Source organism: Phyllostomus hastatus, unplaced genomic scaffold (assembly GCF_019186645.2).
Source record: "Phyllostomus hastatus isolate PE091 unplaced genomic scaffold, TTU_PhHast_1.1 phas_scaffold_39, whole genome shotgun sequence".
Lineage (NCBI taxonomy): Eukaryota > Metazoa > Chordata > Mammalia > Chiroptera > Phyllostomidae > Phyllostomus > Phyllostomus hastatus.
In genome coordinates, this window is record NW_025334028.1 from 22,428,355 (window position 1) to 22,454,752 (window position 26,398).

The window sequence follows — 26,398 nt, forward strand, 5'->3', positions numbered from 1 at the left end:
TAAGTTTCTCACAAATGTTTTGATTTTTCCAAGGGAAAAATTTTCTGTTCTTCTCATGCATAGATTAACTTAAGTGTTTACAAAAATTTGGTCTGAAAGTAAATTAGACTTACATTGCCTTGACAGCAGGAATAATTCAGTGCAAGCAAAGAAGGTGGGAAAATGTTTCCCGTGTAAGAAAATGTCGAGAACCCCTTGTCAGAATGATTGTCATTCTGTGATTTCAGGGTATGAGCACCTCTGGACGTGGATGCAAGGTTAAGAAGGTAGACCTCAAGGCACTGTGTGGCAACAACAGCGGAGAGGGGGAAACCAACACTCTGTGAACATGAGCCTCAAATCCCCAATGTCTGCTTCTCAGTTTGAGAGCAAAAGCAGCCACAGCATGGCTAGAACAGGAAGTTGTTTTTTCGTCAGGCACACCCCTCATCCCAGAAGGGTCTGCCACATCAAAGGTAAGGTGACTCAAGGTCCTGCAATGTGTGTCTCTTCTCTACACCTGGGCTACCTGATGGTTCTGTTGGGTAAACACAGGCAGCTATTCAGTATTTAACCACTGCTGAGGCACAGACATTGACTGCTGAGGCTGGGTGCCAGCACTGGGCCAAAGCAGAGGCAAGCAGGCACCCTCCGTGCCAGGCACTCATGCTTGGAATACTTGCTTTTTAGGAAAGGGGCCTGGAGTGGTGCCAAAGGGGCCACTCAGGGGGCTCAGGGTAGAAATGGCCAAATGGTATGAAAGTATTTCAATATTTTAACATTCTGCACAGCCATGCCAGCATCTATATGCTAAACATTAGCCCTGGAGAAGCATGTATTTTACCCCCTCTTTCTCTCTCTCTTCTTCCCTCCTTCTCTTCCTTCCTAACTTCCTTCATCTCCCATCTTTCCCTCTATCCTTCCCTCTTTCCCTCTCTTCCTTTTGCATTCTAAAATTTAGTTTCTGTAACACCATTTACTCCTATTTTTTTCTCCTAGTTTTGTGGTTTCTCCTTCCCAGCTTTTATTTTTGCTGACTCTGCAGTAAATGTTAGAGCCTCTCACAGCTCAGGACTCAGTCACTTTCTCTCTTTAGTCTACTGTGACCCTAGACAAATTCACCCATTCACAAGTTTCAGATACTCTCCACAGGGCAAATAGTTTCCAATGTGTACTCTAGACTCAGACTCCTCTTCTCAGCTTTAGACCCCTACATTCAATGGTCTATTTGACCTACATGCAAAGCTTAGAGGCTTCATAGGCATGTTGAATTTTGCTCTTTGAAACTGAACTGGTTGCTCTTCTCTCTTCCATTTCAGTTCCAGTTACTATGATTTATAGAATTAGCAGGCATATCCTCAAAAGATTTCCAGAGAAAATTTTCTATTTAGTTGAACATATATTTCTGTGACGTATATTACTATGAGCAAGGCCTTGTGATACACATTGTAGGGGATTTGAAGACATAAATGTCAGTCTCTTGCTGGCAGTTTTATATTGCATCATAGATATAAAATAATTCAAGGAAGAATGTGAAATAAAATACAGGAGAAGGATATATTATGTACTTTCAAGCATTTGAAATCAGAGAAAAACTTATACTTAGTTGAATACTTAGTAGTATTTGCCTTCAAAGAAAAAAAAGTTGCTATTAAAATGCAATGTTTTCAGCACTTCGCTATTGTAAATAGCTGGTGGAGGAGGGCAAAGGGGGAAAAATTGAGACAACTGTAATAGAATAACAATAAAAAGTTTAAAAAATAAAACAAAATAAAATGCAATATTTTTCTCATGTGGGTTTCGAAAACCCTGCCCTCAGATTTTGCCAAGACAATAGATAGCTTGGACATTTATGACCTCTTTATTTTAACATCTGTTTGCTTCCCCTTGGCTTTCATTTTCCTATATCTCCTTTAGGAATTTGTCTCTGCTGGTCCCTCATCCAGCCATTCTCCTTGAATCCTGTTTATTATCTCACAACGCTCTAACTGTTCTCATCTGCTCTTTCCACTGGCTGCACCCCAGCGTTCGGTCTTCATTTTCCCTGCTCTTCTCTCTGCCCTGGCCCACCCCCCTTGTACCTTTGTACTTGGAGTCTGAGCCCATCTTTTAGGTGATCTCCCAACCTGAGGTGAGACCTATTCAACTTCCACTTTGTGCAATTCACCTGGAAACAATTTTTTAATAAAATCACTTGCTCAAGGGCACACAACTACTGGATGGCTGAGGTAGCTATAAATTCTGTTTGAAGTCTGTGAATGAAATTTTATCTGAGTGTTATTTAAACTGTCTCTTTTCCTTCCACAAGAATTTAGCACCTCCAAGTGGGAGCCATTCCATGGGAAATGGAAATAGTGGTGAGCAAAACAAACACAACTCCCCCTTTCAAGAAGCTTACATTTTACTGGAAGATATTTTATACTAATCAAATAAAAGTAAATATTTAGTCGTGAGCTGTGGTACAATAATGCTCTAGTGCAGCAGTCTCCTACCAAGATCATGCCTTCAGAACCAAGTCATTCATCTTCCCACCTGCCAGATGTGTCACCAATGGCTAACACTGACTCCCTCTATGAGAATTGTTCTTGGGCTGAAGGGAGCTCTCATGCACAATGGGAGTTTGACCGGTGAATGTTTAATGGGGGTTAGAACTCCCCCTTGCCTTGAGTTGAGACCTTCCCAGAGTCATCCACTACTCCTTGTGGAACTGAGTGAGGCCTCTATCTGCATCACAGCTCACCTTTTGCCCAATCCCACTTCCCTGGCCTCCTTATAAATACATGCTGTTCCCAATAACACAGCCCAATAAATTTCCTGCACATGAATCTCCATCCCAGCTTCTTTTTCCCAAGAATGTGACCTAAGACAATTGCTCTGAAAGAAAATATAGGATATATGAGAATATACCATAAGGAAATCTAATTTAGATTGAGAATATGGAGCCTGGAATATCTCTTTTAAGTGACATTTACACCAATACCTACAAAATGAGAAACAGCAAATAATGGGGGAGTTTTTTACAGGAAATAGTTTGAGTGAAAATTAGAGGTATGAAAGGTCTGGTTCCTGTTCCAGGAATTTAGGGAAATCCAGTGTGACATACATATAAGGAAGGGTGGGAGGGTACTGATATGAGATGAGTCCTAAGAGGCGGAGGTCACATCATTGGGAACATTTTAGCCTATGTTAACATGCACGATGTGATCCTAAGTGCATGGGAAGGTTCTGAAGGGTTTTAGGTGGGATATTTAAAAAAGTTAAGTTTATATTTTAATATATTTCTGGTTGTTTATGGAGAGTGAATTGGATGAGGGCAGGGAAGTAAAGCAGTTAGGAAGCTATACATTGTAAAAGGAGTAGTTAGAGCAGGAGATAATAGTGGCCTAGAAAGGAGATGGGACAGTGGCACGGAGAGAAGTGGCTTAATTAACAAAATAGGAAAAAAAGTGCAAGATCAAATGTAGCACTGAAGGGGAAGTAAAGGAGAAGGAGGAGTTAGATGAGGGCCCCAAATCTATAGGATCATTTACTAGTTAGAGTAGAGTAGTTGGAGGACCATACTTTCCCAGAAAGATTAAGTTCCATTTCAAAGAGCAAAATTTTAGGTGGCCATAAGCATCTAATACTTATATAGCTCTAACAATGCTAATATTAAATATTTGACATTCTTGATGGAGAGCTTTGTACACAAAGATTATCTGCAGTTATTATTTTTTAATTAAATTTTAAATGAACAATTCCAAACCTTGTAATTTTAACTTTTAAAATTTAACTTATAGCTTATTATTTTACTTATAAATCTAGTACATTTTAACAATTACTTCAGGGAAGTCTTTGATTGATATTTAGTCCCAATTAAAAACTTAATATATACCTTTAAAAACTTTAAATGTCAATTACTTATCAAATATATTTTATTTAGTTTTAAGTCTTTTATATCTTTAACAAGCAAATTCTAAACAAGCTATAAATAATGCCTGTCAGTTAAATAAATCAGACCTATAAATGTAGACAAATATATAATTTAAAACATTTCTTTACTACTTATCAACTTAATATTTTCATACATTTCTACTTAAAATGGAAAGTCACTTTCTGATGTAGATTTTAATTTGTAATTCTAAAGCTAATTTGTTGGTCTAATATGCCATATTAGCTCACTATTATATATATTTTAAATACACATATACAATGGTTTCACTAAACTTAACCCATGGATAAGAATAGTATGAGGACACTCATCAGGAACTAAACTAATTACCTTAGACAAAAAAATTCAGAGATTGCTATCATTTTACTATACATGTTTTTTATCTTCTTGTTCTTAGATAAGTCCCTAAGAGTTTGGTGATGATGACTCCTTTAACTTGACCTTATCTGAGAAGCACTTTATCTGCCCTTACATTCTAAATGAAAGCTTTGCTGGATAGAGCAATCTTGGGTGTAGGTCCTTGCCTTTCATGACTTGGAATACTTCTTTCCAGCCCCTTCTTGCCTGTAAGGTCTCTTTTGAGAAATCACCTGCCAGTCTGAAGGGAATTCCTTTGTAGGTTATTGTCTCCTTATCTCTTGCTGCTTCTAGGATTCTCTCTTTCATTTTTATCTTGGCTCATGTAATTATGACATGCCTTGGTGTGTTCCTCCTTGAGTCCAACTTCTTTGGGACTTTGAGTTTCCTGGACTTCCTGGAAGTCTATTTCCTTTGCCTTTCACAATTATCAACAACCACACCTAAAACAAAAACAAAAACAAACTAAGCAAACAAGTAGAACAGGAGCAGAACCACAGAAATGGAGGGTTAGCAACAGGGGAGTGGGAGGAGGAGAGAGGGGGAAAAGGTACACAGAATAAGTAGCATAGATGGTAGGTAGAAAATAGACAGGAGGAAGGCAAGAATAGTATGAGAAATGTAGAAGCTAAAGGACTTATGACACATAGACGGACGTGAACTAAAGGGGCAAAATATGGGTGAAAGAGGGTGTGCAGGGTGGAGGGGAATAATGGGGGAAATGGGATAACTGTAATAACATAATCAATGAAATGTATTTAAAAAATAAAAATAAAAAAATTAAGAGTTACTTTCTTAACAACTTGAAGTTGCTATCAATCAGAGAGTCAGGCAGGGATGTGAGATTTGAATCCTCACTTGGCACTCTCCCACAAAGTGAGCCCTTTTTAATGATCACTGTGGTATAGAAACTTGACTTCCCATAGGAGGAACTGGTCTTTTGTGGGCCAAACACTCTGCTTCCTAATGACCTGTGTGCCCAAGGAAGTTAGTGACACTCCCACCAAGATCGTTGCTAACCTCCTTCACTGCTGGATAGAATTTTGCATTTCTGTGACTAGTTTTAAATCATTTAATATTGTTCTGTTTGACTCTGAAGACACTTTAATGACATTCCATTCAACCCTTCAAAGATTTTTATAGTTTTTTCTAACTTCTGGATAGGTGGAGTCTCAATAGTTTATTAGATATAATGTATGTGTGTGTATACATATATACACATGCACACACATCTTTTATAATTAAAGGAGGCAGCAAGAAATTTTTTCCATTGTCTCTGTGTGTTATATATTTTACTTGGTAATCAATTTTTCACTATGTACTTGGGCCAATTACTAACCTAGGTGTTCCAGATAAATTGATAAGAGGTGATGTTATGTCCAAATTATTCTCATTTCTATTTGGAAGCAGTTACTATCAGTAAAGTTCAAAGTATTAGATTAAATAAAAGCTTTGTGTTTGGTAAAATTAACAAATAATCAGAGAGCACCTACTTTGTGCTAGGCACTATTCTGGATGCTTGGAATAGAGTAGAAAATGAAGCAGACAAAATCCATGCCTCACAAAGTTTTATATTGTGCAGCAGCACACCCTAGCAATGTGCAAACAGATATGACAGGTGACAAGAGGTATGGGAAAAATAAAAGAGCATAAGGAGATACAGTGTGATTGAGCTGTTATTTCAGACAGGATTGTCAGCAAAGACCTTTGGGTTGTCATCTGAGCAGATAGATAAGAAGGGCGTGGATTGATTGTGCTAGAGGGAGGTTCAGAAGAATGGCAAGTATGAAAGACACTATCAGGATGCTTCCTGTGAAACAAAGCAGTCACCTATTACTACCTCTCATGACTCACGGATTAACATACAGCAATGGCCTGCAAATCTCCATTTCCTAAGCCATCCAATTCCACATGATATAGCATTGTATTGAAAAGACAATCTGTCTATAAATCAATATTTGAACCAAAAGCAAATAGCTGTTATAGGAAAGGGAATGAAACCAGAACTCTGTCATGAGGAAAGGGGTCCTTCTGTAGAAATTTTCCTTCCTTCCCTCCTGCACAATCTGTCACCCTGCCTCCCAGTCCTAGCTCCTACAGCTTTTTACCTCCTGCCAGTACAAAAGAAGAGCTAGCATATGTTTGCTAAGATGCTTTTTTATATTAAGACATTCTCAATGGTTTAAAAAAAATCTCAATGTGGTATTCATGAAGAGAACTAATATAATCCCTCTGCAGTCATTATCAAAACTTGGGAAATAAGAGGTCTGTTCAGCATAGAGGCAGATCTACCCCATTTAGCCCTCCGACTGAGATTAAAGACACGGGCCTTGTTCTTAAGCTAATAAAATGGTAGAATATTGTAAGGAAGTGTGCATTGCAAATATAATTTGCTACACTGACTTTCAAAGACTACCTCTGGTCCATACAATTTGAAGTCTGACATTTTATGTACATTTAACATCTGGTTGGGTGGGACATTGTTGATTGCTCAAAGAAAACCACCTAATCTGGCAGTTTGGTCTTCTTTGTCCTTACTACCTAGGTTTGAATAATGTTCCTATCTGTACTGTGAATGATGATGAGAACTCATTGGGAACATTGTGGGGTGTTGGCCAGTTCAACTGCTTAGAGAAGGATGAAATGCCATCTGCCAAATGCAGTTACCCACCCAGTACAACACCCCTGGAGAGCCCAGTCAGAGGAGTGTCGCCAGCCCCAAACAGTGTCAAAGTGCATCCTCCGAGGCCTCATTCTGGTGAGTCCCTCTCAACTATGAAGTATTTCCTGAGACCTCCTGCAAACTACTGGGGAGTGGAGGAGGTGGAATCTACATGATTGATAAAATAGCTGCAGTGATTTTTAAATTGTCATGAAATTTCACAGTTTGAAATAGGTATTCATTATAAAAAATTTCCCCCCAGGTGATCTCAATTTAGTAGTTCAAAAATGTTAATAAATATTATAATTACTAATTATGTCCAACACATATTTGGTGTCACTCTAATTATAATCCCTACAAAATTCCTACAATTCCAGGCTAAGAGATGCCAAAAATGAATCTTTGCTCAACACTGATAGGGAAAATACTTCAGACAAAAAGTGAGTTGGGGAAATGCAATAGTCATGGAATTTCATGATTATTGAAGCTTCATCTTCCCCATTGGATGGTCAAGTCCTTAAGGTCAAGGCTCTGCATTTTTGCTATTCTTGATATCTCCCCAGCTTCCAGAGCAGTGCCTGGTCTTTCATAAACAGTTCAATAAGCTAATTAATGTTCACTGAATTGACATGAAGCAAAATTAATCAAAAGTACAGCATAACAATTATAGTTAACAGTGCTATATTGTATATTTGAAAGTTGAGTTTAGACCTTAAAATTTCTCATAAGAAAAAATTTGTAACTATGTAAGGTGATGTTAACTAAATTTACTGCGATGATCATTTTGCAATATATACATATATCAGACCATTATATATAGTATACCTTAAATTAACACAAAAAAAGCACAGTAAGGCCAAATCTAAAGGCCAAGGCAAAATATAAGGAATTCTTAGTGGTAAAATTATATCCTGTTCTCTTTTACAATAGCATGTTACTACTAAAAGTTTCAAGACACATTAAAATTATTTGGCATAATATGGTAAGCTATGTATTAAGAGATGATAAGAGGGATCAGTAGTACTCTACTACCCTCTTACCATGTGATTCCATTCTAAGGTCTTCATGCTTGTTGGCTCATTTCACATTTTATTCAAGAGTTCTTATTCCTGCCTTTCCGCTAGCAGTGAGGAATCGGAGCCCACTTACTCTACCTTCCTCCTAGTGTTCCTCCTTACTGTGTAAAATGCAGGAACTTAAACATTACATTTGCAGGAGTCCTTTGATGGAAATCAGGTGTTGCCATTCGGTAAAATTTACATCGCAGATGTGGGGCTAAGGTGATCTTTTTGGTTGATGTCTACTGTCAAGCATGACTAGAGACATGGTTTTTTCGTTTGTTTTTTGCTACAATATCTCAGTGTTCAGATTCTGGATTTATAGGTGTCAAAAAGGCAAAGTCAGCAGATATAATGGCTTTCTGATTGCAGTAAAGATCCATCTCTAAGCTTTAGCCTCTAAGATGTTGGGACAGCAATTGAAGGGGCCATGACTTCCTGACTCCCCTTCTTGCTGATTGTGATAAAGGCTGTGCCTGCCTCAGTGGGCCAGCTGCAAAGTATTCTTGAAATGATTTGTGAAGGATCAAAACCAGAGTTCACTGTTCCACCCATTCCAATGACATTAGAAACAAGTACTTATCTGTATTATTTTTGTTTAGAATAGCTAGAGTGGTTTCTGTTTCCCACAAGAGTCCTCTTAATAGACTTGCACCCCTAACTTTGTTCCCCCTATTTTAAGTAATGAATTCAGTTACTGTTGGGTATATACACAAAATTTTTTCATCTTCAAAAGAATTGCTGTATTAACTATGCCTTCAGTGTAAAAGATAGCATCAGAATATATCTTTAACATAATGAAAAGAAAAATTAAGCAAACATTTAAGTGGTTTTAGGGGGATTTAGAGGGATTTAGATATATGAAGTGGGTGGGGTTGAGAGACTGATGAAATGAGAAATAAAGAATGTAATTATAACTCAGCATACATTTTTGCTTTCTGTCTACAGAGCAAACAGCATACATATAGTCTCTGTAACTAGAGGAAGTGATAGTTGTATGGACAGGAATCAGAGGAAAACATGTCTTACACTGAAATATGCACTTTTAAAAAGTTTATCCGGATCAAGGAAACTCTTGCAGTGTTTCTTTATATCATTCTCTGGCCATAGAATTGGTTTTATAACATAAATACACTTTTATTATGTTATTGTCAGACCTGCAAATTTTCTAATATCTATAAACAGATGTCCGGGTTGATCTTAATTAAAATTCAGATGTATGCCCATCTCTTTCAGCAACTGATGTATATGGCATGTGACAGAAAAATTTTTTCAGTTTGATCTAAGTATATTTTTCCTCAATATCATTTCAGAGCCATGTAGAAAAATCCAGGAATGCTTCAAAACTTCCAGTGAGAATCCCTTAGTAATTAAAAAGGTAAAGAAACAATTATTTACAGCTACGTATTTAGTCTGACTTTTATCATTCCCTCTCCTCTTTCTTCTTCACATACTTTTCTGAGAAGATACCATGTTTCACAACATTTTTTACAGCTTTATTTAATTAACATGATATAAAATGCACATACAGGGTGGGGCAAAGTAGGTTTACAGTTGTTTGTGTGGAAAATAATATAATAATAAATAATAATACAACAATAAAGTTTGTTTCATGTACTCACAACTATAAGCCTACTTTTGCCTTACTCTGTATTTAAGTGAATAATCTGATGAGTTTTGACAAATATATATTCACACCATGACAGCCTCCACCAAAATCAAGAAAATAAACATACCCATTATTTCCCAATGTTTTCTATGACCCTGGTCCCCCACACCCATGGGCAAACATTTATCTCTCGTCACTAAAGATTTAGCATGCAATTTTTAGGGTTTTATATACATGAAATCATATAGTGAGTTCTCTTTTTTTAATCTCACTTCTTTAACTTAGCATAATTGTTTTGATTCATCCATGTGGTTATATGCCAATAAAAAGGGTAATTCATTTCTTTTTATTGCTGAGGAATATTCCCACAATTTGTTTATCCAGTCACCTGTTGATAGACATTTAGTTTGTTTCCAATATTTGACAAAGTTGGTATAAACATTCGTGTACAAGTCTTTGTATAGATACATTTTCTTTTCTTTTGGGTAAATACCTAGGAATGAAATGACTCAGTCTTATAGTAGGTATATGTTAATTTCTTTAAGAAACTGCTGAACTTCTTCTTTTTCAAAGTTGTTGTACCATTTTATATTCCTGCCAGCAGTATATAAGATTTTCCTTTCCTTCACATCCTCAATATGGTTGGTATTTTTATTTTATCCAGTCTAGTGTATGTGTAGTGGTATCTCATTGTGGCTTTAATGTGCACTTCCTAATAACTAATGAGGCTGACATCTTTTCATGTTCTTATTTGCCATCCATATATCTTTTTATGGAAAGTGTGTATTCAAATCTCTTGCCCACATTTTAAATTGAGTTGTTTGTCTTATTATTATGAAGTTGTAAGAGTTCTTTATATACTCCAGTTATAAATCTTTTGTCACATATATATCTTGAAAGTATTTTTGCCTGAGGCTTCCTTTTTTGTAACAATATTTTTGAAGAAGCAGAATTTATAATTTTGATAAAACCCAAACTTTAAATTCTTCTGTTACAGTTTCAAATGCACATGCTATTTATCTCTCTATTATGCTTTATTGCAATGGCTAGAAACTCTAGTGCTACGTTAAATGGAACCGATGAGAGCAGGAATCCTTGACCTACTTAAATCGCTGGGGGAAAGCATTCAGACTTTCACCATTAAGTATAATGTTAATTTACTTTATTCATAAATGTCCTCTATATGGTTGAGGAGATTCCTTTCCATTCTTAGTGTTCTGAAAGGTTTTTTCTTTAAAATAAGAAGTGGAGTCCTGGCTGACGTAGCTCAGTGGATTGAGTGCGAGCTGAGAACCAAAGCATCGCAGGTTCGATTCCCAGTCAGGGCACATGCCTGGGTTGCAGGCCACGGCCCCCAGCAACCACTGCACATTGATGCTTCTCTCTCTCTCTCTCTTTCTCCCTCCCTTCCCTCTCTAAAAATAAATAAATAAAATCTTAAAAAAATTAAATTTCTTATTTTCATAGATATAGGTTATTCAGGTTACCTAGTTCTTCTTTAGTGAGCTTTAGTAGATTGTGTTTTTAAAGAAATTTGTCCATTTCATCTAAGTTGTTGTATAAAGTCATTCATAAAATATCCTTTTAATGATTATATGATTTTTCTTCCTGATTTATATACATAGAAGTTTATGAGTTTTTATTGCTTTTCTTAAAGAATCAGCTTTTCATTTCATTGATGATCTCTATTGTTTTGTTTTTCTGTTTCTACTTTATTGATTTTGGCTTGTATTTATATTAGATGAAAGCTTAGATCATTGACTTGAGACTTTTTCTTTACTGCCTTAGCTGTATCCCCCAAACTTTATGATGCTGAATTTTCGTTATCATTCTGTTCAAGATACTTCCTAATTTCCTTTCTAATTTCTTCTTTTATCCATGACTTACTTAAAATTGTTATTTAATTTCCAAATAGTTGGGGATTTTAAAGATATCTCTATGTGCTTGATTTCCAATTTAATTTCACTGTGGCCAGAGAATATACTTTTCTAGAAACCTTAAATCCCACAACCATTGTTTATTATAAAGATGAAGCCTGGTCCTCATGATGGGCTTATCAGTAGGATTTCTGGTAGTGAGCACCAGGGCTTCTGAGCTTTTTAAATTCACAGTTATGGGGATCAGCTAACAGCAGGGTTTAGCCATACTGTGTGAGAATGTCCTTGATCTCCTTGTAAACCTCATTCACATATTTCTGGTAATAGGCCACCAGGACTTTAGAGAAGAACTGACATAAATATGGGCCACGTGACCACCACCTTCACAGGGACATGGATATATACACCAGCTAATTGCTCCTTGCCCAGAATACTTTGAAACTTTAGAAAATTACTGAGATTTGTTACCAGGCCCAGGACATGGTTGGCCTTGATAAATTTTCCATGTGCCCATGAAAAAGAATGTTGACTCTGCTGTTGTTGGGTAGAATGTAACATTAACAGTGTGGCGATTGGCGGGGGGGTGAGTGGAGGTGGGGGTGGGTAGAGGTAGAAGAGGGTATGGGGAATGAATGTTAATGGAAAAAAATAAAATAAACCAGGAAAAATAAATAAAAATGTTTTAAAATTTAAAAAGATAGTCCTCTTAATGGAAGCAAAAAATAATTAGGTCAAATTGGTTGATACTTTCATTCAGGTTTTCTGTGGCCTTACTGATTTGCTGCCTACTGTTTCTATCAATTATTGAGAGAGAGGTGTTGAAATCTCTGACTATAATTATAGATTTCTATATTTTTTCATTTCTATCAGTTTTTAATCATGTCACTTAAAACTTTTTTATTAGAACTGTAACTATTTAGGCTTGTTATTTCCTCTTGCTGAAATGAAACTTTAGTCAATATAAAATTATTATCTTCAATTCTGATAACATTCCTTGATTTGAAATTTATTTTGTTATATTGTTCAGGTTTTCTATTTCTTCTTGAATTGATTTTGGCAACATATTCTTTTTAAAAAAAATTATTAATTTCATATAAATGTTCAAATCTATCAACAATGTTATATAATATTTTCATATTCTTTTTAAAATATCTGCCAGATCTGTTAGATATACACTTTTTACATGTGTTTTGTTAATGTGTATATTTTTCTTAATCAGTTTCAATAGTTTATCAATTTTATTAGCATACCAAAGAAATAATTTTTGTGTTTTTTATCTTCTATGTTGAATATTTTTTCTATTTTGTTGATTTCTATGATCATTTTTCTCTTTCCATTCACATATTTATCTTATTGTTCTTTGTCTAGCTTCTTTTAACTCTCCAGTATATATATTTTAAAGCTATCAATTCCCCTCTGAGAATTGCTTTAGCTGCTTTCATAATTATTGTCATGTAACATTTTCAGTAGTATTTTTTCCAATTAGCATTATAATTTCTTTTTTAGTCATAGCTCAATTGCTAGATATTATGTATAAAAAATTATTTATGGAATAGAAAAGACCTGGCTGCTGTAGCTCAGTGGATTGAGCACGGGCCTGCAAAACAAAGAGTTCCCGGTTTGATTCCCAGTCAGGGCATATGACTGGGTTGTGAGACAGGTCCCCAACAGGGGGCACATGAGAGGCAACCACACGTTGATGTTTCTCTTTCTTTCTCCTTCCCTTCCCCTCTCTCTAAAAGTAAATAAATAAAAAATCTTTTTAAAAAGGAGGTTATATTAAAAAGAATTATTTGTGGGAATCTGAAGCCCATGGTAAATGAATTTTCTTCCAGAGAGAAATTGTGTTTGCTTTTATAGGAACCCAGAGGTTGTAATCCTAGATCAATTTAAACCAAGTTCAAACCTTGATCTCAGGTTTTATTTCTTCAGGGGCTATTATATTTCTAGGTCACCTTCACCCTGAGAGCAGAGCCCTTGAGTGGCTCTTATCCAGGTCCTGAAATTTGGGTCCTATTTTTTCAGGACCTTTAAGTCAAAAGGAAGTTATTCTCCAGGATCAATGGCCTTAAAAAAATGGATATTGCACTGGTTACACTTCAAACTTCTTACTTTCCTTTCACTTTTAACCCATGAACCCCTAGTTTATTTACTCATTTATATGTATTTTTAAAATTTTAATGTATCTTTTTAACTGTGTTCAGTGGGAGGGTTAAACCAAATATGTATATTGGTATTCCCCAAAATTAGAAGTCTACATAATGAACTTTTACAGAAGGATGCACCTAACTACATTACAGCTTTATTTTCAGTAAATGCTAACAGTTAAACATTGTTCACTCAAGCCCAGTAAGTCATCAGGCCCCAGTCGCTCACACATTCAGCCACCAGTTTCTGTGTGTCTATATATATCACTCGCTTCTGAAGGTTAAACCTTTCTTGGAATAGATGCAAAGATCTAGAACTTTTCTTGGACTTAAAGCTCTTACACGCTTTTTAAAAAATTTCAAACAGAATATTTCATCTCCCAAAACAAGAAAATACACTTTCTATTTTCTTTTCCAACTAATCAAGAGAAGTAATTAAATTTACCTTTCTGATTCTGACATTTAGGAGAGCAAAGGGGCAGCAGTTCACTCTCTACAGAAACACCATAAAATCTCCAACTGTCTTCTCCAATCACAAAAGAGAAATATTCCCAACTCAACAGAAAATCTTATTACATAACATGAGTTTGTTGTTATATGAAGCAGCAATATAAATTATACATTAAACATTTAAAAATTACTATGTTGATGTTCAGCCAAGGGTTTAAAGGGGTTTCACAAAAAGTAAATAATGTATTACTATTTGTTCTGTCTCTAAATGCAAACATTTGAAAATTAGATATTTAAGGCAGAACTAAAACTAACCCCTTTTGGCTTTTATGGATGTGTTTCCTTTAGCTACAATATTTCTCATTCATATTACATTTAATTTTTGCACAAAATATAAGTACATGCAAATGCATATTGATTATATCTTATCTTTGATTTAGGAAGAAATTAAAGTAAATAATCCACCCTTACCTCCAAAAGCACTCTCTACTGATGGATCTTGTTCTTCAGAAGTGATGAGTACCAAGACTAATGTCAAAGGGAACACTGTATGCATACCAAACTATCTGGATCAGGAAATCAAAGTAAGGGGCAGATTTAGTTAATCCATAACTTGGGTACAGAATGAACAAACCAAAAAAATCACATCACTTAGCATCCTTAAAACTCTTTGGTTCCCCTTTGACAGCTGAATTAATTTAAAACCAATTAGCCTGAAATCTGAGGCCTGATCCTATTTTCTTTTTTTTAATTTTAATTGTTCAAGTAGAGTTTTCTGTCTTTTACTCCCATCCCATCCTACCCCGCAGTGCTCCCCACCTCCCTCCTATTTCCATCCCCACTCTAGTTTTTGTCCATGTGTCCTTTATACTTCTTCCTGTAAACCCTTCCCCTTTTCCCCTGAAATTCCCTCCCCTCTCTGCTCTGGTCATTCTCAGCCTGTTCTCTATTTCAGTGTCTTTGGTTATATTTTTCATTTGCAGTCTTACTTCTCCCTGGAATCCTGTCACTGTTTAAAAACAAAAACAGAAACAAAAACAAAAAACCCCAAACCAGAGCATTTGGTTTAGACATAATGAAAAATTTGGCATTTGCCAAACAACCTTGGCTCTATTTTTTCCATGTCTGTCTTTCTCATCTTTCTAATGCTTGAGAAGCATTATCTCTGCCTGAGGTTATAAATTTAGTTATAGTAATAATAATATGTCATATCAGAGTACTGGTGAAACTGGATGTTTCTTTCCATGTTATTTCTGAGAATGAAATATTATGAGTAAACCAATCAGCTAATACTTGTCATCTGCCATTCTTTGTTTACTTTCCTTAGATCCTTTTGGTAACCTCCACCTGTCCTCACTTTAAGACCCACTACAATGAATTAAGGGTCAAAATATTGTAATCCTGACTCTGATAGAATTTTTAAATAAGTATTAGTAGTAGAAATTGCAGATAACAGAGCATACTGTAAGGGTTGTTATAGAATAATCCTGATAAGGAGCTATGTTAAAGATAAAGGATAACAGTGTCATTGGGTATAATACTTAATTTTGAAAACAAAATTGGGAAAGAGAAAAAAAAGAAAGGAGGACAAGAAGAGAGACTATCTACAGATATGTCCTGTGTTTATACATAATTTCTTGATGATTCTGGCTAAAGACTTTATAGTACAGAAACTCCAGAATCACTGTCTACCTCATTCCCTTCCTGAGGAGTTGTCCCCTGCTAGGAATTCTCTTCTTTTTAATCCTTTCAGTGGTCACCTTCCAGTTATTAAGGTTTCAGGTTAAATACCACTTACTCAGAAGTGTTTTCCCTGATCACTCAATCTAAGGTAGCTAACCTGGTCACTCCCCATCCTATTACCAATTGTTATTTTTTTCATAAATCATGTCATATCTGATATGTTCATATGTTTTTATTTTTTTCAATATTGTCTCTGCCTCCCCACCTCATTCACACTAAAATTTAAGTCATGAGATCTTACACTTGTCTATCTTGGTTATTGCTTTATATTCAGTGCCTGGACAAGTGCTAGGTACCTAGTAATTATTAAATAATTATTGATTGAATGTTGAATGCATACATTGAAAAGTTCTATCAAGATCAAAGTGGAATTGTAGAAAATCAGCTAACCACATAGTCCCTCGACTCAACTAAACCATAAGCTGAGTGCAGTCTTAATAAGGCTGTCTTGCCTCCTTTGGCACATCTATTAAAGATGGCCTTGGGGACATCTATTAAAGAGTCTTCATCTCAAAAGCATCTTATACCTTATAGGTATTGATTTACCTGAATATCAATTGATACAAAATCCACTAAGATGTGAACTCTTTGAAGGAGGGGAACTTGTCTGCTTGTTCAAACTGATTCCTCAGCACTCACCACTTTGCTAACAAATATTAGCTATAACATGGCATTTTGGCAAATAACTGTTGACTATTTGCTAAATAAATTAAAGGAGAAGAAGTGTGAACAAGTCATTAATTTTTTTTGGCTTGTGTAAAAGAGTTCTAAAAATAGAGCTCATCTGGGTGGTGTCCCAACCTTCCACACATTCTACAAAATATCTGAACTATATTCCAGTTTCCTCCTCTTCAGTCTGGTAACTGAATGGGTTGTGAAATCAAGATATGTTTGTGCTAGGGTGTGCATGAAAAAGTATGTGGTTTCACAATTATTACTTTAAATGAAAACAGACTTCTGTGTCTAGTAGGATGTCATTTTTAGCCTTTCTCCTAAAGATCTTTAATTTATAGAAATAATGGATGGACAAAAAGTTTGTTCAGTTTTCTGTTTTCACCAATAATTTTATTGAACCACATATTCACCATTTTGTTTTACCTTCTGCCATCTTTCAGACAATTTCATAATTCTATCTTCCCAAAACTGTTTATCTTTTTGAGCAAAGAACTGTTCCATGCCTTTTGCAGTCTTCCAGGGAACTGAATTTTTTTCCATTAAGAGAATTTTGGTAAAGACTGAAATAAATGGAAATCTGAAGGTGCAATGTCTGGTGAATAGGGTGGATGAATCAGAACTTCCCAGCCAGGCCGTAACAGTTTTCACCTGGTCATCAAAGAAATACATGGTTTTGGTTTATCCTGATGGAAGATTATGCATTTTCTGTCGACTAGTTCTGGACAATTTTCATTGAGTGTTGCTATCAGTTGGTCCAAATGGGAGAAGTACTTCTTGGAATTAATCATTTGGTTTTCTGGAAAAAGCTCATAATAGAGGACTCCCTTCCAATCCCACCATATACACAATGTCACCTTCTTTGGCTGAAGACTGGTCTTGGGTGTGGTTGGCGGTGGTTCATTTTGCTTGCCCCACAATCTCTTCCATTCCACATTATTGTAAAGTATCCATTTTTCATTGCCTCTCACAATTTGTTTTAAAACCAGAATGTCTCCATTACATTTAAGTAGAGAATCATATGCAGAAATATGGTCAAAGAGGTTTCCTTTGCTTAACTTACGTAGAACCCAAACATCAAACAAATTAACATAACCAAGCTGGTGCAAATTATTGTTCAATGATTGATTTAGATACTTTGAATATGTCAGTTATCTCTTGCATGGTATAACACGGATTGTTCTCAATTAATGTCTCAATTTGATCCCTATCAACTTCGACTGGTCTATCTGGCTACAGAGCATTGTCCAGTGAGAAATCTCCAGCACAAAAATTTGCAAACCACTTTTGACACATTTAATCAGTCACAGCACCTTCTCCACACAATGCACATTTTTTTTTGCATTTCAGTGGCATTTTTATCTTTCCTCAATAAAGCATATAATGTGCTGAAAATGTTGCTTATTTTCTTCTATCTTCAATATTAAAATGGCTACATAAAAAGTCACCAATTTTGACTTTTTAAAAAATGCATGCTGATATGACAGCTGTCACAATACGATCTAATAAAATTGTTTTGAGTGAAGTTAAAGACAGCTAAGCACTACCAGAGCCAGCTACTGGAAAAAAGCAAGTGAACTTGGTTCCTTCATTCACAGAGCTTGTGAGAGGGATTGTACAGGTGTTATAAGATCAGATAGGAGGAGATTTTGGAGCTAAGAGAGGCTTCGGAAGAAAGAAACCCAAAGAATGTTTACGATATAATTAGGAGAAAAAGAGAAATATGAAACAGGTCATTCCCAGCTAAGAGAACCTCTGCCTAAAGGTTAAGAAGTGAGAATGCTGTTTATTCAATAAACTAAGAGCAATTAATACGGCCGTTGCAGAGAATGCAGGGAGAACATTGCCAGAGATGGGATAGGTGACTAAACAGAGGCCAGATAGTAAAGTACTTTATAAGTCATATTGAAGTGTCCACATATCATCACAAAAGCTGTGGAAAGTCAGCAAAGAATTTTAAGCAGTAAGTGATACTGAATTACTTTGTAAGTACAAGAATTACATGATCGGAGTTGTACTTTAGAAAAATTACTGTAGATACAATATGCAGAATTAGTTTGGGAGGAGGATGAAAAATTGCAGGCAAGGTACTCTGCTTCCAAAATGATAGATTCGGTTCAAGACTTAGCCTTCTACTATATAAACAGCCATATAACTGGAAAAATCATATAAAGGAACTGTTTTCAGGCATTGGGTAATAGGCAGTACAAATATGTGACTACTGAGGAAAAGAAAACAAGTGGGATGATTTCCACATTTCTGTCAGGGCACAGTCCTAATCATGGCACAGAAAATTGGAGCCCAAACAGAGAGTAACACAATCATCAGGTAGAGAAAACAGAGTCTAGGTTTGGGGGATGCTGACATGGCTGAAATTTGCAAATTAAGATTTCAAAGAAGAGGAATCTGTGGAGAGAATGAGCTCCAAGAATCTGTATAGTGTTTCTCGAGTCTTTGGTCTGATATAAGCTGCATATGCGGAGGATGAGGTTCTGAGATCTGGCAGAAGGAAGATAATGGAAATTAGCACATTGCTTATTGATGCTGGCATTCTGGACTTCTGATGCATCAGACTGAAGAGACCTTGATAAACATACCAGGAATTTATTTGAGACTGCAGAAAGGTCAAACCTTAAAAAGTAGGGTACTCTAGACCCACAGTAGGGGCTACTCTAGACCTTCACTCCCAAATCCCGAAATTAAGTTTCAACACATTGGACTCACCTGCCAATATATTTACTACTTCCAAAACAAAACTCAATGAAAAGAAAGCAGGAGGCTTCCTAGCAGGGCATATTCTCCTTCCTCTCACTAAAAGGATAATTACCCCAATGTTCATAGCAGCACAATTTATAATAGCCAAGTGTTGGAAGCAACCTAGGTGCCCATCAGTAAATGAATGGATCAAAACACTATGGTACATTTACACAATGCAATTCTATGCAGCAGAAAGAAAGGAGCTCCTACCCTTTGCAACAGCATGGATGGAGCTGGAAAGCATTATGCTAAGCAAAATAAACCAGGCGGTGAAAGACAAATACCATATGATCTCACCTTTAACATAAACCTAAACAACAAAACAAACAAACAAGAAAATATAACCAAAGACACTGAAATGGAGAACAGGCTAACAGTGACCAGAGGGGAGAGGGGAGGGAATTTCAGGGGAAAAGGGGAAGGGTTTACAGGAACAAGCATAAAGGACACATGGACAAAAACTAGGGGGGTGGAAATGGGAGGGAGGTGGGGAGGGATGGGGGGTGGGCTGGAATGGTAGTAAAAGACAGAAAACTGTACTGGAACAACAATTACAATTTAACAAACAAATAAATAAAAGGATAATTATATTCCAAGTCGATCAATAAGTGATCTATGAGTTAAAGAAGCTGAGAGTGATGTACAATCAACATATTACTGAAAATACAACTTAAGCAGAGTGGCCTAGAGAATACCAAAGGGTTCATTTTTTTTTCCATTTTTGCCATGGCCATTGATTTATTGTGAAATTAGGAACACATTTAACTTGCTGTCTTCAGGATAGGGCATTATTGAGGACAAGAATCTTAATAATATAACAAAGCTCAATAAAGGGCTGTGGATTTTTCTGCCCTTTAATTTCAATTCTATGTCTTCAGTATCTAGACCAGTGACAGACACAAATATTTTTTGAATAGTATTTTAAGAAAAGATTTTAGGCAGAGAAACTTGGGAAAAAAGATGCTGCAGTAGCTCAAGGAAGAATTGATGGTTTAGAGTGGGTCAAGCCTATGCCAATAGAGAGAGATGGAGAGATCTGAGACATATTTAGAAGGATTCAATGAACTTGTTGTTTGGCAGTATATTATAGAAAAAGGCAAGGGAGTTGCTCAGGATTGAAGCTCAGGTTCTTGCCTGTACATATATTCAATATATGCTGGTGCTATCCTCCAAGATGGGAACCTGGTGCAGGTTTTAGGAAGAGAAAGATGGAGGTTTAGTTTTAGATGTTTTATTTCAATGTAACTGTAGAATATTTAAGAGGATACACCTGGTAGGCTGATGGTTATATAGGACTGAAGTTCAGGAGACAGGTATGAATTTCAGATGTATCTATATTCCAACAGATGGAGTTTAGGGTAAAAATGGAAACATCATTACATGTGGTTACTACTTTGCACTTTAAAGCTTATTATAGTCCATTTTTATTTGAATTAGTTATTCATATATTTATCTCATCATCAACATTTTAGCCCTTAGCACCACTTGAAAATGTCAAAGAGGGATTCTTTTTTTTTAATATTTTATTTATTTTTAGAGAGGGAAGGGAGGGAGAGAGAGAGAGAGAGAGAGAGAGAGTGAGAGAGAGAGAAACATCAATGTGCGGTTGCTGGGGGTTATGGCCTGCAACCCAGACATGTACCCTGGCTGGGAATCAAACCTGGGACACTTTGGTTCCCAGCCCGTGCTCAATCCACTGAGCTACACCAGCCAGGGCTCAAAGAAGGATTCTTGACCGACAAAGAGAATTAGATTCCTGTCCCACTGGACCAATCACTGTGTTCAGGGAATGAGGATCAATGACGAATCCAGCTACCCTCTCCCACTATAGAGAGGAGCAGTACCAATGAGGGGACAGTTCTATGGAAGATCCCCATTAGAACCCCATGGTACAAGGGGAAAGGATCAATATCCCAAGAGAAGAAAAAAATCAATGGTTCCTCTGGATAATTTTGGTATTGAACAGACAAAACAAAGAAAACCATGTCACCTAACCTAAATAATTCCTACTTATTTTGAAGATGTTTTCCAAAGATTCCACTGGCTCCCAAACTGAAATCCCAAATGATATAATTGAGCACTGTGTACAGAGTGACATTTAGGAAGATAATACTGTGGAGAAAGTAACGGGAACTTAATAAATATGTACCATTTTTTTCCTCACTATGTGACTCTAATATTCCCTGTCAGATACTGGCAAAGCTCTGTAACATTTTACGTACTGATTCTCTGGCAGAAGTTCTGCAGTGGCTGCTTCATGCAAGTTCAAAAGGTGAGATTACCACGAAGCTTGTTTCTGCCTGTGGTGTGGATGGCAGTAGCACAGCCTTCTATGTTCCAATTCCCCACTAAAATCCTCACTAGCTTCCTTTAGACCTTTTTTGGCCTGTTCCATGAACACACGTGCCAGTCTTTATGGGACAACCATAAATAGCATGGAGCAGCTATCCTCTCCACAAACCTAGCTGGTCATCAAATTCACTGAGGCCAAACTTCTGAGCTGGGTGGAACCTGAGAATTTGCATTTCTAACAAGTTCCCAGTTAAGGTGATGATGCTGATAATCATGCTGGTCTCGGGACAACTCTTTGAGAACCATTGCACTAATGAAAGTTAGGAAATACCAATATGCCAGGAACTGAATAATGTTTTAAATGGGAGCATTTTGGAAATAGTTCTTTATCCCAGTAATTCAAGACTACTTGGCAGGCAGTTGAGAACTATTTGGGGGCAAGAAGTCTTTAGTTATTCTTTATTTTTGTTCCTTTTTAAGAATATAACTTTAAAAATTACATAAGAAATAAATGCTTATTGTGGCGGTGGGGAGGGGGGTAAAGAACCAGAAAAAAGAACAATAATAATAAATAAAATTATCACAGATATCATTTCAGTGAATAGTATATATCTTTCTAGGTAAGCTTATAACTATTATTTAACTGTATTTATTTATTTATTTATATTTTTAACTGTATCAGTCTGTATTTAATGAGATTATATTGTACTTATTTTTTTTTTACTGATCTTTGAGAGAGAGGAAGAGAATGAGAGAGAGAGAAACATCAGTTTGTTGTTCCACTTTTTCATACATTCATTGGTTGATTCTTGCATGTCCCTTGACCAAGGATCAAAACTGCAACCCTGGCATATCAAGCCAATGCTCTAACCAACACAGCTACCTGGCCAGGGCTGTACTTACTATTTTTTTATAGGTAGAATTTTGTTTTTCTTTTCTTTGTTCATTTGGCAGTGGCCTGTAAGGCTGAGTTTTGTATTCAATATTTGAAAACGATTTCACTGTCACTCATGGACAAGTACCTCAATGAGTTAACTACTCTGAGCACTCTACAATATCACAGGTCAAGGGAAGCTAGGATATTGTGAAGCAACTTGTTTGCAGAAACCTTGACTCACACATTGGTGCCTCCCCAGAAAACAGATCACCAGCCTTTTACACTGGAGTGCTGGATGTAGAAAACTAATTCAGTATTTCTAGACAATAATTACAACCTTCATGCCCCTCCTACTGCTTTTGTTAAATCAGAAAAAGAGTGGGTCTCAGCCTTGATTCATGCTGAACTGGCTGAGATAAACTTGCTGGCTGGCCCTCGCCCTCATCCTCGAAGAAGAAACATCTCAGCAGAACCAGCAGCAGTGACTGGGAAGCCAACCAAAGTTAAACCACCCTCAGAGTCACCCGTAAACTCAAAAGTGCTGGCCAGTTGTAGAGAAGGACATCAGCTGACCAGGTAATTAGACACAAAGGCCATCCAGAGGGCATATGGTACATAAAGACCTGAATTCTCTTTTCATTATCTTTCAAAACACTAAACACAAACATGCTGAGGTCTTAATTCCTCTTTTTCAGTAAATGACAGCAATGTGCATTTGGCTTTTATTTTTTCATGTTCATAAATGTAATGAGAATCATTCTAAATTCTATTTTTTCAGAGTGTTTTTGCAGGGGCTATGTCTTCCTTATCCAACAACTTTTCTTTCTGAGGAAAGTTGCTTTGCTCTTACTAGAAAGAATAGACATCCAGAAATCTAAGAAAATATAGTGTTGTTGTTTTTAGCTATAAAAACAACAGCTATAAAGGAAATTCAAATTGTATTGTTATTATATATTTTGTTAAATGTCTCTCATAGAGATACCACTTTTTTGCATACAACAATGCAAAATTAAAATAAATTGCTTCACTTAATTATCTTTGACATACTCCTGGGAGTTGTCAGAGGGAAAAATGACTATTAAGAAAATTGGAAATACTGCAGTGGAAATTCTTATGACAGAAGAAAATTAGTATTTATGTATAACATCATGGTGAAACAATGTGGTAAGATATTATTTAAGCTAGTAGAGAAAATTTTGTTGCTTTAAAATTAAAAGTTGAAGAATGCTTAAATTCAGAACACATAATAGTTCACTTTAAAAAGCATTAATATAGAGGAGAATTCCATAGCATTTCAATTTGTCTCTACTTAAAGTTTCCATAAAATTAGAAACTGGGAGATAGGGTCTCTATCTTAGTGAGTATGATGTACTGCTCAGATATTTACTCAAAGTCAGAAGAATTTTCCATTGGAAAAAACATTTAATACTGTCTACTTTGAAAAACAAAGAATTGGAATAGCATATTTAAGACATACATATTAGCATTTATGATAATAATGCCGTCTATAGAAAATGCTTGTTTGTATCTATGAATTTCATTTTCTCTTTCTCCAATTTATTTAGAGTGTCAAGTCAAGGATCTGAAGAAAATAAGGCAGTACCAAAAGGTTAAGTACAGTTTATGATAATTACTAAGTTGTTATAAGGAAATTGCTGGTTTCCTTACAGATACTTACTGGTATCTAACTAGTCAGGGACACAGATATTAAGGGGCCACTGTTTTAAATGCAGTAAAATACAATAGAGATTTCCAGCTACTCTAAAGGGCAACATTTGCTGAATCTCTCACAGAGATACATTTGATATAAATTTAACTTTGTATTGGAAGGTAAAGTGGCTCATCAGGGACAGACACTCTTTGAGAAGCAAGACGGAAGGACACAAGGAAGTACAGGTTCCATCATGCCAGTCCAGTGCCAGGAGAAGCCTTGCATTGACTTAACAAACAGACAATAATCTCAGAATTTTGGTTCTTCACGGTTTAACTGCCATTGAGCCAAATGATTTTCCCTAGAAACAAAGTCAACCAGTAAAAACAGCAGGTGCCCCGTGAGTCAGCTGAAATTCAAAAAGAGAGGTGCAGTTCTGTGTCCCTACCAGAAACCAACCCCGACCCCACCCCACGATTTAGGCCAAAAAGAATCAAGATTTTTAGAAAGTCTTATGTTGGTCCAGAATAGCCCAACCGAAACATCCCTGTGAGATTGGTAGGTCTTAACCTTAAAACAAGCACAGTAACCATGACAATAGAGCATAGGTGGCAAACACAAGGCCCATGGACAGAATCCGGCCCTCCACCTTGTTTTATCTGGCCTGGCACCTTGTTTCTACCCAGCAGCAGCACTGGGCTCTCACTTAACTGTTAAGGAGTAGTTACATTGATACAGTCCTAAAATTACATTTTGCCCTTTGAAGGCAACCATAAGGCTGATGTGGCCCCCAGTGAAAATGAGTTTGACACCCCTGCTGTAGAGCAACAGCTATGCAGTATGTCTACTAACCACAAACAAAAGTCTACCTTATAATTTCTACAAGCTCCCTTTCTGCTAGCAATGATATAGTAATCAATTAGAGTTCCTGGAGTTCACTCTAGACCCAAGCAGTTTCTGTTTGAGTTAATCAACACAAAAGGGGCTCCATCTGCTAATACACAATAATAAGTATAATTTAGAAATTAGAAAATACCCCTATTCTGACACTCTAAGGATTGTATATTGTATCTGTCTTCTCTTACCAAACTCTTCACTCTAGGAATGCAAAATCCTGACAATGATGTTTCTGTTACTCAATTTTATCTCTTACCTGTTGGCCACAAATATATTTTACCCTGTCTAGATATTTGAACAATTTTTGTATAAGAATCCCTAAATCATATCCTGTTGTCTCCGGTGTTGATATTTAGCGTCTCCCCCAAATCCTTATTCCTCCTTGGGTGTGACCATGTAGGCCTTGGAAGGTCTCATAAGTACAAATAACTCATTTTAACTGCTTATTTATTTATTTTTTTGTCTATCAGGACCATAGACCCTTCTCCTTTCTCCCACTGGTCCCATTGTGCCCATCACCACCCCTAACTCATCTCTACCAAAACAATGTTTGATTCTAAGAGCGAAGAACAGGTATACATGTTATAGAACAAATAACTCCTTAAAGTTGAGCAGACCCTAATTCATTCCTACCATAATAATGTTTGATTCTAAGAGTGAAGAACATGTCTGCATGTTATAAAACAAATAACTCATTAAAGATGAATATAGATAATATGAAAGGTTAGAATAGATTATTTTAGGAATTTTGGGTATATTTGGCTCACCCAAACTTCATATAATTTTTTCTTTGTCATTTGCTTCTAAAACAGCAGAAGTTATGTTTGATGTGTCAATTATGGTCTTACTTAGGGTTTGTTTTTTTTTTCCAGAGGCTGAGCACAAGCCTCCAATAGTTATAAGAAGAAATAAGATGACAATACCGGTTGCAGAATATTTCAGCAAACCGAAGTCACCTCCCAGGCCTAAAACTCAGGACAGTGTACCAACAAAACCAATGACAGCAAGGTGTCTACAAGGGTACAATCTCTCTCCCCAAAGAACATTTTCTTCTTTACCATACCAAAGGTAGAAATTCTAGGCTGGGCTAATTCTTTCACAAACATGAGCTTCACTTTGTTACAACATCAAATTATTATTTTTTAAATATTTTGGTAACAACGCATCAATAGCTGTTCTACCTGGTGGCACACAGGAATCTCAAAGCACTTGCATATACTGCTACTAAACAAATATTATTGGAGAGAGTATTTCTAATTGTCATAAATTTTAACATCATATGCAGCAAAATAATCTTTATTTATATACTACACTTCTAATCTTGCATTATTAGTATTATTACATTAGTATAGGGCCCTGATGCTGGAAAAAATCATCCATATCAGAATTCAGCAGGTTGTAATTCGACACCTGCTCAAAACTCTGACAGAGAATACGAA

At 36.3% G+C, this 26,398-nt stretch overlaps 1 protein-coding gene across 1 annotated transcript; it reads left to right on the forward strand.

Moving 5' to 3' along the window:
* Positions 1–328: 328 nt before the first annotated feature.
* Positions 329–26,031, forward strand: CUNH4orf17 (chromosome unknown C4orf17 homolog). Its single transcript, XM_045820014.1, has 8 exons — positions 329–455; positions 6,813–7,025; positions 9,301–9,365; positions 14,511–14,654; positions 21,433–21,514; positions 22,783–22,987; positions 23,977–24,020; positions 25,832–26,031. The coding sequence occupies exons 1-8, from the start codon at positions 329–331 to the stop codon at positions 26,029–26,031; spliced, it is 1,080 nt and encodes a 359-aa protein (XP_045675970.1).
* The last annotated feature ends 367 nt before the right edge of the window (positions 26,032–26,398 follow it).